The sequence below is a fragment of the Eumetopias jubatus genome, unplaced genomic scaffold (genome assembly GCF_037043125.1).
Source record: "Eumetopias jubatus isolate StellerSeaLion01/CBP00866 unplaced genomic scaffold, mEumJub1_p1.0 scaffold_13, whole genome shotgun sequence".
NCBI lineage: Eukaryota > Metazoa > Chordata > Mammalia > Carnivora > Otariidae > Eumetopias > Eumetopias jubatus.
The window spans coordinates 106,293,469-106,308,397 of record NW_028274819.1 but is presented as its reverse complement, the minus strand read 5'-3'; the positions used below and the strand labels follow the sequence as shown (position 1 = coordinate 106,308,397).

The 14,929-nt window shown below is 40.1% G+C and overlaps 1 protein-coding gene across 1 annotated transcript in view; it reads left to right on the top strand.

The window, feature by feature from the left end:
• FDX1 (ferredoxin 1) overlaps positions 1 to 8,321 on the top strand; it is a 29,623-nt gene extending 21,302 nt beyond the window's left edge. The window contains exons 3-4 of the mRNA XM_028105789.2: positions 2,680 to 2,809; positions 7,049 to 8,321. Of these exons, the coding sequence (XP_027961590.1) occupies positions 2,680 to 2,809; positions 7,049 to 7,163 (245 nt within the window). The 3' untranslated portion in view covers positions 7,164 to 8,321. The remainder of the gene's footprint in view (positions 1 to 2,679; positions 2,810 to 7,048) is intronic.
• The last annotated feature ends 6,608 nt before the right edge of the window (positions 8,322 to 14,929 follow it).

Genomic DNA, 14,929 nt, shown 5'->3' with positions numbered 1-14,929 from the left:
ATCTACCTCAGTCATTATACAGATGAGAAAAAAAGGAGGCCCTTAAGAGAATTGTCTGGGATACAGGAGACAGTGTGGTGGGTCTTCAGGGTTACACTGTAGCAATTTTCCTTTCAGTGCAGGAATTTTTGAACTTGAGATATATATATGAAGCCCCCCTCTCTTTTAAGTAAAATATATCCATTTACCTTTTTGTGTGAAATGTTTCAAATTTACACAAAAATAGAAAAGTCAGCTACTTATTCAAATAACCAGTTGGTGTGTGTATATATTTGTGTGTGTGTGTGTATATGTGTATATATATTTTTTCACTTGAGAGAGAGAGAGCATGTGGAGAAGAGGGGCAGAGGGAAAGAGAAACTCAAGCAGACTCCATGCAGAGCACGGAGCCTGATGCGGGGCTTGATCCCACAACCCTGATATCATTACCTGAGCTGAAACCGAGAGCTGGATGCCCAACTGACTAAGCCACTGAGGCGCCCCTATGTATATGTTTATTAGATTATGTATATTTAATATTTAAGGTGACTTCGATTATGGAGTGGCAGGAACTAGTTACCTTCAACATTGGGAAACTTAATTGAAGCTGTGACTCATCTCTAATTAGCAGTATGACCTTTAGTTTATTTAACTTCTTGGGTTTAATTCCTGTTGTATTTAAAAAGAAGGTTGAATTACTTTAAGATTCCTTACAACTTCCAACTAATAGTATTAACACATAACAATACTAATAAATGATTAATAACAACAATAATACACTTGTATCGGGCTTACTACCTATATATCATGGTTGCAAGTACCTATGTTAAGTAAACACTCATATGTAATTCTTGCAACTACCATGTGAGGCTGGTATAGTTACTAGGGAGGGAACTGAGGTGTGGAGGGTAAAGTAGGTCGAGGTGATGCTGGAATTGAAGCCTGGGAGTCTGGCTCCAGAGCCCATCTGTAACTCCTGTACTTCACCATATGGTCTCTCTCTACTTAATCCTGTTACTGCTTTGAATTAGATTTGGTAAAAATGGGAAGTCTCTCATTTCTTTCTTGATTTTTTTTTTTTTTTAGATAATAAAGTGAATGACAAAACAACTCTTGTTAAAATGATTAATTCATTCGGAGGAAAATTAAGCAGGTTACTCGTTATTGATAACAGTTATATGTTTTATGTATTGTTGATTGACCAAAAGAGAATCTACATCAAACTGAAGTTACTCCTAGGACTCTAGGAGTGTTTAAATAACTTAAAAATTATTTAAAAAACAAGCCAGAATAACTTTTTTCAGGTGGAATTTAACCAGAACATGATTCTGTGTAATTCTGTTTTGTCAGATCCTTCTTTGGACTCCCATTTCTGAAAGACAAGCTTAACCAGACTGGGGGATGGGATTTAGAGCTGTTTTTATGTAAGACAAACTTGAAGTAGCTAGGTATGCTCAGCCTGGAGAGGGACATTTGTCTCAAATATATGAAAAGCTATTGTTTAGAAGAAAGATTCACTAAATAAACTGTTAATAAAATTCTCACAGTAACAGAGTAGAAAAGTGGTTGCCAGGAGGTGGGGAAATAGGGAGAGGTTGGTAAAAGGATACAGACTTGCAGCTGTAAATGAATAAGGTCCGAGGATTTAATTGTAACATGGTGACTATAACTGATAACAACTGATAACTGACATTTGCTAAGAGAGTAGAGCTGAAATGTTCTCACCAAAAAACCACAAAAAATGTAGATCTATGAGGTGATGGGTGTATTAATGAATTAGGTGGGGGGGATCCTTTCACGTTGGGTACACATAGCAAATCACGATGCACAGCGGGGTGGGTGGGGGGAAGAAGAAGGCCTGAACTCTGTGGGCTAGACTTGGATCAGTAGCTAGAAGTTACAGTGTGACAGGCTTCGCTGGGCAGAAGCCCAGGGCGGAACTGGCTGGCTGACACTGTAGCTTTGTCAGGAGGTTTTCAAGCAGAGGCTAGGTAACCCCTGGGACAGAGATGTGGAGCAGATCCAGTCATGGTTTGGTTGGACTCGACTTCTCAGTTCCCCTTTCACAGTGCCTGGCATATAATAGGCACTCAGAAAATAACTGTCAAATTAAAAACTTAAAAAACAGGACAGGAGAAATAGTCTTATCTCATTGTTTTAAAACCAATATAATTCTTAAATGACTTACTTGATTCTATCTGGATTATGAGGAGAGATCGAGAGGGAGAAATATTTAATTTGATTTAGACATAGGTTTGGTTGCTTTCTAATTCCTCTCATACACCACAAGGCTTCATCAGTTGTGTTCAGCTCTCCAGAATAAAGGTAAATAACTTATGCTATTATATAAATTATTATTATGTAAGTTTAAAAGTGCATATATTGTTATATGCGTGCATGTCTGAGTTTATTAACTTGTAAGCTCTTTGGTACTAGGATTGTGTATTTTTGTGTTTCCCTTCACAGCACTTAGCTCAGAACCTTTTTGAAACCATATATGAAAGTGATTTCAAATTGTGTGTGTGCTCAGGGCAGGAGGGGTGGGGGGGTTTTCCCAAAATCTCATTATTATTCAGAAGTAAAGTCTTATCATTTCTGTATGCTAATGCTGATTCTAAAATTTAGAAATAATTAGTTCAAACTAGATTTGAATTGTGTTTAATGTAGGGGGAGTGTGTTCAATGTGTGTTACTTTCGTAGGTGCATGTGAGGGAACCTTGGCCTGCTCCACCTGTCACCTCATCTTTGAAGAGCACATATTTGAGAAGTTAGAAGCAGTCACTGATGAGGAGAATGACATGCTCGATCTGGCGTATGGACTAACAGATAGGTAAGATTTTAGGACCACTTCAGCTATACTAATAATTTGGGAAGATAAAGTTTTGAGTAGTTCGTATCTGAGACCAAACCCACGCATGGAAGAGTGATCTCCTGGCACAGATAGTAACAGTCACAAACTTTGAATATCAAATATGGGACTTTTTTTTTTCTTCTCACTGCAATTTTCACCTTTATGAAACTTTCTGCTAAAGTAAAAAAAAAAAAAAATCCATTGAAGGTATAGAAGGTGTAAGTTCTAGATCCTAATCTTTAGTCTATTTTTATTCTAGGGATTAATATTTATCACAATTTAATGAGTTGGGATTCAATTTAATGCTTTTTATGGTGTTCTTGAAGGACAGATTTGATAATTGGATGAAATTATCCTGGGAAGTTTTAGCTACTTGAAGGAATTTTTAAAGAAACTTCATATATAATAGTAACTATATTAAAATGAATAGTTCTGTTTCTAAGTGTACCTTAATAGTAATTTAATCAGAGCTTATTCTTGATACTAATAATAGGTAGAATACTCTTAAAAGTAGTAAGATTTATAGTAACAAGTGATATTGAGTGATACTTTATTTTTTAAAAATTACCTGTCTTGGTTGGAGTTAGAGGAGGTAGCTAGTTGAGTTACTATTTCAAGGGGGCAAGATCATGAGGACTTAATTAAGGTTGGCTTTGGTGTTTGACCATAATTTGGTGACCCTCATGAAAAATAGTTGTTTAAGAAATTAAAAATAATAGTAATAACAATAGCTTGATATTATATATATTATATAATCATAGTTTTGTTAAATCCTTAACATCAATCATCTTATTTAATCCTCACAAAAATGTTTAGGTCATTAGTATTTATTTAGAGGTGAAGAATCATTTTATTCCCTTTTGTGGTTCATTTCCCCATTGGTGGCAGTGAGACTGATACCCCTGCAGGAGAACCTGGGAAAACAGGGTCTCTTTAGGCTGCAGAGCAAAGTGGACTGTAGCTTCCACGTCCCCATGCCCCCGTCCCATCTTCCGGTGCCACATTCTCTGTCGACACCTGTTTTTGGTAGGAGTAGCACACAGAATGCACCCAATGACTGTTGTGGGGAAAGAGAACAGTGCTTCTTGCAGGGAGCACTTATAAAACACGGAGCATTTATAAAACACTGGGGCACATCTGGAATGAAAATAATTTTGCTCAAAGCCAGTAACCACATCTAAATGATTTCTGGGGTACCATATACTTCCAAAACAAAGATACAAGGAAATTGTGTCTTTTGGTTCCTACAGGTATTTTAAAGTTAAGTGCTATGTAAATGTCTTCAATTTTTAAGATAAAACACCTTTGTTTAATGTTTATTATAGAGTATTCTTCACCTTGGTTACTAATGGACTGGTGATACACGGGCTCACACGGCACTTATTATAGTGGTTACTGGTCACTTTTTTCCTGTATCTCCAGGGCCTGATTCACCATAGGGCATCACCAACTAGTTGTGAAATTAATGGTTGATAGACGGAGAAATTCAGGAATTTACCTGTGAATCAGTGTTTGATGATAGTCATTGCCTGGTGCTACCAATTTCCAGGGGTACTGTACATAGAGGCCTCGGTTTCTGTAATTGTCAGATGAGGATAACAATAGTACCTGCCTCATTGGGTTGTCGTGGGAAGCTCTTAGAACAGTGTCTGGTGGAGAAAGCATTCGTTAAATAGTTTTTAGCATTGTAATGATAAAAATATCAATTTATGTGCTGGATACTTACTGTCATGCCTAGGTACTTGACAGTGATTATTTCTAACCTTCAGGGTTAGGCAGTATCATCACCATTTTGTAGGTAGAAAAATAAGGTTTAATTATGAGATTTGCTTAAGGCCACACAGCTAGAGAATGACAGAGCCTTGATGTGAATCAGTTATATTGGGCCCCAAAGTCGTTGATCTTGTACTTCGCTGAATTGAAAACCAACCCTTAGGAGTAAAGTACTCCCTCCCCCCCCCCCCCCCCCCGTGTATTTCCACTGTCGGGTATAGATGGCAAAGGGGACTGGAGAACATACCGTCCAGGTTTGCACAGTGTCAGAATTTTTTGGAACTCCGGGAGAAATCAAGGCCGCCTTGTGGTCTGTCTCCTGGTCTGCAGGTATAGACACTTTCTCCCTGGGGTGGACGTCGAGCAAGGAGGTGGAGGGGGGAGGGGAGAACAGAGCCGCAGGGCACAACCGCCTTGTCTCCCTGGAGCCGCTGTCCCTGGGTTCCCGTAACACGTTTCCTGTTCTCCGTCTGCGCTTGCTGTAAGCGGCCCCTTCACCAGCAGCTGCGTCTCCATCTCTGTCTCGCTTACTCCATTAAAAGTGCCGTACTGGCATTATCTTGTCTTGATGGGAACACCAGGAACAGCCAGCAGTCTCCCTAGAACTTGCCACAGTCCTCATGAATTGTCTAAATTGGCTTGCCACATTCTCTGTCCTGCGACAGAGCTAAAGGCATAATTGAGTACTGTCAGGGCTATTTGTAACGAGCAAATAGGAATTACTGGTAGAAGGGGTTTTTTTCCTGTCAGAAGTCAGTATTTCCTATGGTCATACGTACTCCCTTGCTCAAAAACTTCCCAGTGGTCCCTCGTTATCACTCTTTCATTGGTGTTCAAAGCTGTGTGTGGTCTCATGGCCATTCTAGCTCATCACCCTCCCTGCATAGTAGCCAAGCCAAGCGCAAGACCCCTGTTGCCTCAGATATGCCCTGAATCCCTGTTACCTTTGCCTCACATGCCTTCCTCCTTTATCTTTTATTAAATACTACATCCTCCCCCTTTGTTAAAGCCCATTCTAAGTACCATCTCCCCTGGCCAGAAGTGCGTGCGTGCTTCTTTCTTCTCAGACCTTCTGGCTTTCTCTCTCTGTGGCATTGGTCACGATCTCACATGTTAATTATCTGTGAATGTGTCTCATCTCTTCTATTTGAAAGTTCCCTCCTTCATACTGATATTGGTAGGTCATTCCCACAGCAGTCCTATGAGGAACCTGCTTATTCTTCATCTTTAGGATTAGGTTAGGAAAGCTGCCTGTGAATGTGCCATGTGCAGTGCTGGATTCTGGCCCACTGGCTGGTCGGCTGCACCCCGCTGCCGCCTCCTTACCGCATCCCGGGCACCCCCCACCCAGCGATGGAAGTGAGGTGCTGTTCTTTGCATACCCACTGACATTCAGTGCTGTGCCTTTAGATGCTCAGTAAATGCTGGATGGATTCATTAATGAAACCAAGACCTGCATGCCGTATCCCATCAAAGTGTAGACAATTTGACTGTAACACTAATATATTTGTTTTTATGTGCCTCAAAGAGAAAAGCACTGCTGATTGAAATACTGGTACAAAGTTATCACTAGACATTTTGTGCATATTAAAAGAGCTATTTATACTTATCTAGACATAGCTTTGTACATCACTGTTAAAAAAGTAAAATATAAATAAAATTGGTAGTAATTCTGAAGAAAAAAATGGTATTACAGTTCCTTCAATGACACATATTTGCTTTACTAATACCAGATTTATGTCCTGCTATGTATGTTTCTGTATTTGTAACTTTCATCGTCTTTTTGGACTTATTTTGAGTGATAATTAAATTCCCACGTGGAGTATGAACACCCTTCCAACAACTCAGTTGAAAAGACACTGTCAAACACTGAGTTCACAGCTCTGACGGGACTGCCGCCTCCCAGTGCAGCTGTGAAGCCATTGATTTTAAGACGCATCTTAATTTCAGAGATGGTAAAAATGTGGCAAAAAATATGCATCTGATAATTGATGACTTAAGTCTATGTATTTATTTCAAATTTCTTGTTTCAACAGTTTTACAAAGGGTAGCTTTCTTTTCTCGTCCATATGGTTTCAAAGCCCGGGGGACTGACGAATCATTCTCCTGGTGTTGCTCAAACCTCTGTTCTCTTCTCCACTGTCGGGCCTTCTGATGATTTCATTGCTCATCAGCCCTTTCACCGAAACACAGTAGTTGTAGGAGATGCTAGAGATTGAAGACGAAAATGCTTCGGCACACCGTGCTTTGTGTTCTGTTTCACATTGACATTTCCATGTAGCCTCTAGTTTTGAAAGGGTTGGGTATATGTGTTTTGATGTAATGGAAATTTAAAAGGTAAGTAAATCCTTCACTGCTTTGGGTAAGAAAATGTCCTGTTAACTGCATTGCCTTATGAATGATACATACTTGATCCTAAATCATACTTCTCCCTTTTTTATTCAGATCTCGGTTGGGCTGCCAAATCTATTTGACAAAGTCTATGGACAATATGACAGTTCGAGTACCTGATGCTGTGGCCGATGCCAGACAAGCCGTGGATGTGGGCAAGAACTCCTAAGCAAGAATAAATTGGAATATTTTCACAAAATTTTACCTATTTTTATAATTATTATTTCTTAATGTAATTACGTGAGAACATTGGTGAAGGGGTTTATTATGATTAGCCTTACCACTTTAATTGACCTTCCATAACTACTGCATTTTGTAGTTCTCAAAGTATGCAGTCTTTATTTTGGTTAACTTATAAAAAGCAAATCAAATATTAGAAAATACTTAGTATTATAGAACCTTACATATTTTACCTTATGTTTGTTTAGCAACTTTAGCAAGATATTTTCACCTAAATCTTATGCCTAATTATGTGTAAGTTAGGTTAAAAAAAGGTATTATTTTCCCTGTTAGATTGGGTGAAGGCAGAGATCTAAAATGGCTTATCTAGAGCCATAGAACAAATTAGAAAATATGTATTAGAACCCATATCTTCTTACTACAAGTTACATGGTCAGACTGAAACTAGAGAAATTAGGAATATAATGGACAAAACTAATCGCTCAGTAAACCGCTTAATTTCAAAGACTATGACTGCCTTCTAAATAAATATTTCAGAATTTTGATTCAGTGAAAAGTGTCTGGACTTCCCCATAGCTGGGGGCTGGTTTCCAAGAGCCAGCACCCGCGAGGGAGCTGAGGGGCCAGGCAGAAGCAGTGACTTAGTTCTGGAAGTCACACACTATCACTTCTGCCTCTTCTTTTCATGAACAGTGAGGCACGGAGTCTGGCCCATCATTTGAAGAGAGGGTGTCAGAGAACTTGCAGACATGGTTTAAAGTCACCACAGTAATCCTTACTTTGAGGTTAGCTTTCTGGCGCATTACTGCCTGAGAAGACTGGTCTTCTAACAGTGTTCTAAACGTTTCAAGAAGGGCTGGATTTCGCTCTTACGTTGCATTTTGAAAGATTCTGTATTATGATGGTTCATTGGTTTTATTCTATAACTCCCAATGGTTTTCTTCCTGACAGTTGGTTAAAATCCGAGGGAATAATGGTGGGTTCCTTTTCAATGCTGTATAATTTTAGTTAACATTTCTCTGCATTTTGCCATCAAGAAAGGCAGCTTCCTTTGGCATAACAGTATATATAATTGTTGGTTACCTGCTAACACTTAATATTGTATTTGGTTTTCACAAATAAAACCAACCTGTAGTTACATAAGTAATTCAGAACTGCTGAATTAGTTTTTCAAGTGAACGATTCTAAGAATTTTGAAAACCTCTTACCTAACTTTCACTGTGAAATAGTCTAATTTTTGTCTTAAAGGACAGTTTTCTTATTTTCTTTATAACTTTAAATATGGTCATCCATGTGGTTTCTATCGTAGTCATTTAGCATTTATCAGAACAATTACATTTTGCTTAAAAAATCGTTTTCTAAGGGGGAACTTAGATTCATTGTATGTTTTCCCATCTTTTTCTTCTTTTTTACAACTATTTTAATTGGTGTCCTGCTCTTGAACTCCCTGAAATGCTGTGGTCAACCACACTTTGGATCAGAATTTGTTAGATGGACTTCTTATTTATAGGCTAACTTATCACTCTCTAAATTAAAAAATAGAAATAATGTGTTGTATGTACATTTCTAAAAATAGTACATGAAACTTTATTCTAAGTGTAAACTATTCAAAGGTATTCAAACATTATACACAAACTTTGTTTCCTATTAGAGAAATATTTAAGAATAGAAATATGGTCTTGGTTAAGCAACAACAGGATTCCTTTCATGTGTCAACACATCACATGATATCAAGTTGTTTTTATCAGATTTTCTTTTGTTTATAAGTTTCTAGAAACTTAAAAATTAGAAAACCAGCTGGCAGGAGGAAGACATGATCACTTGCAGACACAGAGTGGTTATTTCAGAACAGAAACGGGGTTAAAAGATCATTGAAATCTACCAGAGGCCGTTGAGGAGCGAAGTGGATGGGAAAGATCTCTGTCGTGAGAGGCGTTACTTCTGCAGAAACTGTTAGTAAGAAATCATCTAGTCAGTGACTTCATTCCTCTTTCCTTCTGACTCTCATCTGCCCATCTTATCCGGAATGTCTTATTTGTCTTTTAATTTTTAGACTTGGTTTGATGTTATAAAATTAAGCAGAGCCATTGTGCCTTTCTGCTTCCCTCGTCTCTGAGCCGTTGCTGAAACCATGACCCTGCAGCTTGATTCACCCAGTAGTCTCTCTCTCTCTCCCTCATCTGCCCAAGGCCTCTGCCTCGGACTGCCCTTTATAGCATTTCCTCCATAAGGTGTTGTATAGCTTTCTAAGGTGCAGCACTTATTACATGTGTCCCCTGATAGACTAAGTTTTTAAGAATAAGAACTGGGTCGTGTTCAGCTTTGTAACTGCAGTGTCTTATCGCGGTATTTATCCCACAATAGGTATATAATAAATCCTTGAGTTGAGCAAAACCTGATCTTAAAAGAATATGCTTCCAGCATCTTGCTCTGTGGCAGTCTCCTGTTATGGATGAGACTGCATGAGCTCAATATAGGCCTATATACTGAGCCTGTCTCTTTACTCCAACTTAACAGAAATCAGTACATACCTGTTTTCCGGAGAGAGCAGATAATTTCCACTGTATTAAAAAGGATTGTTCAACTTGTCATCTTTTTAAAACATACCTTGAATGAAATAGCTTTTGAATGAGCTAAAGTCAGGTTGCTCTGCTGGTCTTAGATCTTGTAGGTAGGTCGTTTTTGAAATACAAGTGCTGAGATCCTATAGGTGGTATATGATCTCTATCCCCTTGAGTCATGTGACACCGTCATGACCAAGCCTCCAGATGGGCGCTCCTCCATCTTGGGAGTGTCTGCCATCACGTATTTTGAAAGGCCTCAGTGATTTCTCATCAGCCTTAGGCTTCCCATTGGTCCTAATGAGGATTCCTTAAGGCAGTGAAAAAGGGATAGGTAGGTAGTTCTCAGACTATTTTCCCAAACCAAGCAAACCAAAGACTGAGAAAACTGAGAAAGACACTCTTCTTAATGGCTTTATTTTAATGTCCTATCTTTAATAGAGTCTTACTTTGTTTCTTAACTCCAAAGACTGAGTACACCTCAGAGAGATAGCAAGGTAAGGTCTCCTTTGCAGTGAGGGAAAAGCATGGGGTTTATTGTTTGAAGGCCTGGATACTGTTTAAAAAATTATCTAAAACTTGGAAATAAAGCAAAAAGACTACAGCAGGTCACTTTAAAGTGATACTTAGAGGACTGTCTACCTGGGCACCGAGGATCACCTGATCTTCTAAGATGGGGCATTAGCGAACTATGTCCTATAGGTCAGATCAAGCCCAACACCTGTTTTATGTCACTAAGCCTTCTTGGAATGCAGCCATGCTCATCTCTTACTTATTTTCTTTTTGGTAGAAAAGGCAACAGAGTTACGGTGTCTTGCCTTGTAGGGCATCATCCTACGGCGGCCTGAGCAGTTCCCTTCCGCACTCTTTTCCACCACGTGTGCATATGCGTGCCTGCGGGTAGTAGTTTCTCACGTCCTCTTTGAACCAGTTTGACATGTGCTCACCATGTATTTGTATGAGAATCCTTTATAATTCATAGAAAATTATACAAAGACCTCTTGAGGCCTATCTGCGCCTCCTCACAACCGTTCCATCCTGCGGCAGTCAAGCCTCTGGCTACATAGGTGGTAAGCAGAGATAATTACACCCAGTACCTCAGCCACACGACTCTCATCCGTGTAATAATACCCTTTGGACAATGGTTTTTAGTTACTTAAAAGATGAGGTGTGTAAACATCTTTAACTGTAAGCGCTGTGTGGAGTGTAGAGTGTTAGTGTAAAACATGGTAAAACTGTGATTGTTGATGATCACTTCTTGACAAAATCTCCACCTTAGGTAATAAAGCAGAGGTAGAATTCTTATGATGTAGGAATTGCAGACTGGGGCTAGATTCTTTGACTTTCCCACTTAGAAGACTTATTTTTAAAAAGCAGATGTATACAGGGGATTAATCTTAAGCCTAACTATGATGAATGCGCTAAAATGAATGTGCTTTATTATAATCTTTTATGTTGGAGAAACAGTCCATTGATAACCACCTGTATTAAATCCTTGAGAAGTAGCGATGGGTTGACAGTTTCTAGCCTGTAATAACTACAAAAGGAAGCAGATAACAATACAGAGATGAACGTGGGCTGGAAATAACTCATTTCCTTTTTATTGAAAGAAAAAAATAAGGAGCAATTCTAATAAAAGCAAAAGAAGGAAAGTACCTGTCACTGAAAATGGAAATACAAATTGTTTACTTTTTTAGAGCAACATCAGTTCTTTCAAACCACAGAGTTGCTGGTAATACTCCAAAACACACTGCCACATGGAAACCTGTTCTGAAAGGGAGAATAGCACTCTACCATGATCAGCTTACCCTTTACCTCAGCTAAACTGAGATATACATAGGAATTTAAATATATTTTATCAAGCTCAAAAAATTTTTTTACGTATTTCTGGATAGCCCAATCTGGTTATTTTCAAGTATGATCATTGGCTATATCTTGCATGATAGATAAACCATTTCTTAAGCATGGGAGAAAACACTTAGGAGGAAGTTTTAATAATCCCATCAGGGTTCCATTTAACAGAACTCTGCCGTGGGGAAGTAGCACACTCTGGCTGCTCAGTTTTGAGCTGTGTCCTGTACGACCAAGTGAAATTGCCAAAGGATTCCCATGTGTACAGTAATTTCAACTGATGTGGTCTACCTAAGATCAGATTTGAATTACAAAATCAACAGTGATAGCTCCTCCCTTTTATTAAAATCCAGTCTCTCCGAACCATGAGAACTATGGACTCTGAAAAACAAACTGAGGGTTCTAGAGGGGAGGGGGGTCGGGGGATGGGTTAGCCCGGTGATGGGTATTAAAGAGGGCACGTTCTGCATGGAGCACTGGGTGTTAACACGCAAACAATGAATCATGGAACACTACATCAAAAACTAATGATGTGATGTATGGTGATTAACATAACATAATAAAAAAAAAAATCCAGTCTCTGGGTGCCTGGGTGGCTCAGATGGTTAAGCATCTGCCTTCGGCTCAGGTCATGATCCTAGGGTCCTGGGATCGAGCCCCGCATTGGGCTCCCAGCTCAGCGGGGAGCCTGCTTCTCCCCCTGCTCATACTCTCTCTCTGTACTCTGTGTCTTGAATGAATAAGTAAAAAAAATCTTTAAAAAAAAAATCCAGTCTCTCTTATCCATGTTATATTCCAAATGCCTGGAGGAGTCTCCGGCACACAGTAGGTGGTCAGTCAGTAGTAGCTGATTTTTTTATATGAATCTCCTATGAAAAGACTTACTGGCTTGCCCACCACTGTTTCCCAAAAAGTTTCTGGGGTAAAACAGCAGGGGCTTGTGAGAGGAGAAAACCCCGGGTTAGAGCCTTGGATTAATAAGCATAATTATGTTAAATGAGTCACTAAACTAAATAAAAGCAAATAGGTTCTATACCATCAACAGCTTCCAAGGTTAAAGGCTTAGGTTATAGCTCTTATCAGGATGATGAGGAGACAAAGTTTCAAGTGTTTTTAAGTCTTCGTTACTTTTGCCAGACAGTTGAACTCTTTAGAAGGGCAAGATGATTATTTCTTTTGAGAATGCTGCCAGATAGCACGAAACTGAAAATAAAGTGCTCATGTCCCCGGCAGGGGGGTGGGCATACTTTGACCTGGCGCCCACCTCTCCCAGCTTCTGCTTGTGTGTCCTGCATAGTGCAGTGCTCAATGACCAGACCTTTAGAGTATGGAGGTTTCTTTCATTGTAAAGGGCAGAGAGAGCATGGCCCTAGAAAGCTGACTTTTCTGGCTTTTTCTTACTCTGCCAGAGACTAAAATGTTCATCTAACTTGCACCATCTCTCGGCCAACCAGCTGGTTGCATTTGTGTAGGAATCATGCACAGCCTTGGAGCTCTTCCAGAGCCCCTGTGAAACCCCATCCTTGGGGGGTCAGAGCCTCATCTTGATGTGGTTAATGTGCACACCTCAAAATATCCAATATCAAGCCCAGAATACATGCCAAGCAGCAGGATAACAGAACTTACCACAAGGCATTAGATTATGAAACCACCTGTTGGCACTCATTTGTCTCCATTATTACACAACGTTTTTTATGCTGCAAGTCCAAACCAAAAGTTGTTTGGAGAGAGAGCAAAGGAAAAGCTAAACAGGAAATAAGTAAGCCAACAGTCATCACCTAATGCAACTGCACAGAAAAGTTGAAAAATATTTTAAGTGTTTTCAAAATGTTTGTAGATATCAAAGAGCCAAACCATCTGGGTGAAACATTCCATTACTCTTCACTTTTTTGTAGTTTTGAACTAGAAAAAGCTCATCCCTGCCCAAGGTAACATACTTTGCACTTAACACCTCATTCAAAACTTCCAAGCATGTTAAGTTCTAATTAGTAATAAAATCTAGAAGTGCATGGCTATTAATGTTTTTCTTTTAAACACTTGTCCGTGAGGCTTGAAAAGGAGAGGGAGTCTCCGTATCCAACTCACATGGCCTGCCAAGATGTAAATTCTGTTCTAGCTCCTCCCTCTGTCCTGCCCCTCCCCCTTTCACGTCTTTCCCTTTTTACATTCACCCAGCTCCTTCAAGCCTCGCAGCCTTGAAGGAGCTGGGTAATAGTAAGAGGAATTCTGATTCTCAGGGGTGCTCTGCCTCCGCCCTGCCACCTGACCCTACCCTTTCCTCTGTCCACTCCTTTGTGTAGTACCTGTTATGTCCCTCTTACCCAAGATGCCTTCCACATCCAATCAAAGACTAGCACTGAGTAATTAACAGGAGAGAGCTTATTGGTGGAACTTCTTAGTCTTGAAAGAATTGGCTAATTTGGTCATCTGATAAACCCAGACTGGAGATGAGGGGCTATGGTTTTGGACAAGGAATGCTTCGGGTCAGCTTCTGAAGACTCCGGGGTCACCTGGAAAGCCCCACGTAGGGACTGGCATATGAGACCATGTCCCATCTAGGGGGAGCAGGGGCCCAGGGTGGGGGCTAGCAGCTGCTATTTCTCTCCAGCCAGTTGCCAAAGAGGAAGACAGGCTGGTATTTTCAGATTTTTTTTTTTTCCCCAAGAGAAGCTGGGACCCAAGTTTTTATGTGAAATCTCCTGATCGTTACATGTTTGCAAGGATTTTAAGTTTGGTTTGTTTTTCATGTTATATGGGCTGAATAAAACAGCCCCGAGCAGGAAGAGTGGATTCTCATCTCGCAACCTCTGGTCTAGAGACCCCGAGAAGTGGGCTAGCTGTGTCCTAGATTATTAGCACTTTATACTTAGAAGGCTCTGACATGTCCACATGGGTCTCCTTCAGTGAATTTGATTTTCAAGTTTCTTCAAAATTCGTCACCTGCTAAGGGATTCTCTGGGCTTTGGAGGCTGGCCAGACCTGGGGTGAGCCTGTAAGCTGAGCATGGACTGGAGTAGATGGCGCCCCCACTCTCAGGTGTCTGCCCGATTCTAAGATGGCCTCCAGGCTGCAAGGCTTCCTGAAGTGTCTGCATCCTCTCCTGCACCACATGGAAAGGGCCCAGTGTGTCATCCAAGATCTCACCAAGTCTTGCTTTCATAGTCGTAAGAACCCTTTAACAAGCCTGGATTAGAACCATCGTCCATTAGGAATGATCAATCTGGAAACAAACTGAATCATTTCACATTCCACATCCCTTCCTACAGCACCTGAGAGATCCTGAGATCCTGGTCTAGTAACACAAAAACCTTGTGGTTCCCTGGATACATCCTGCAGTTTTGTA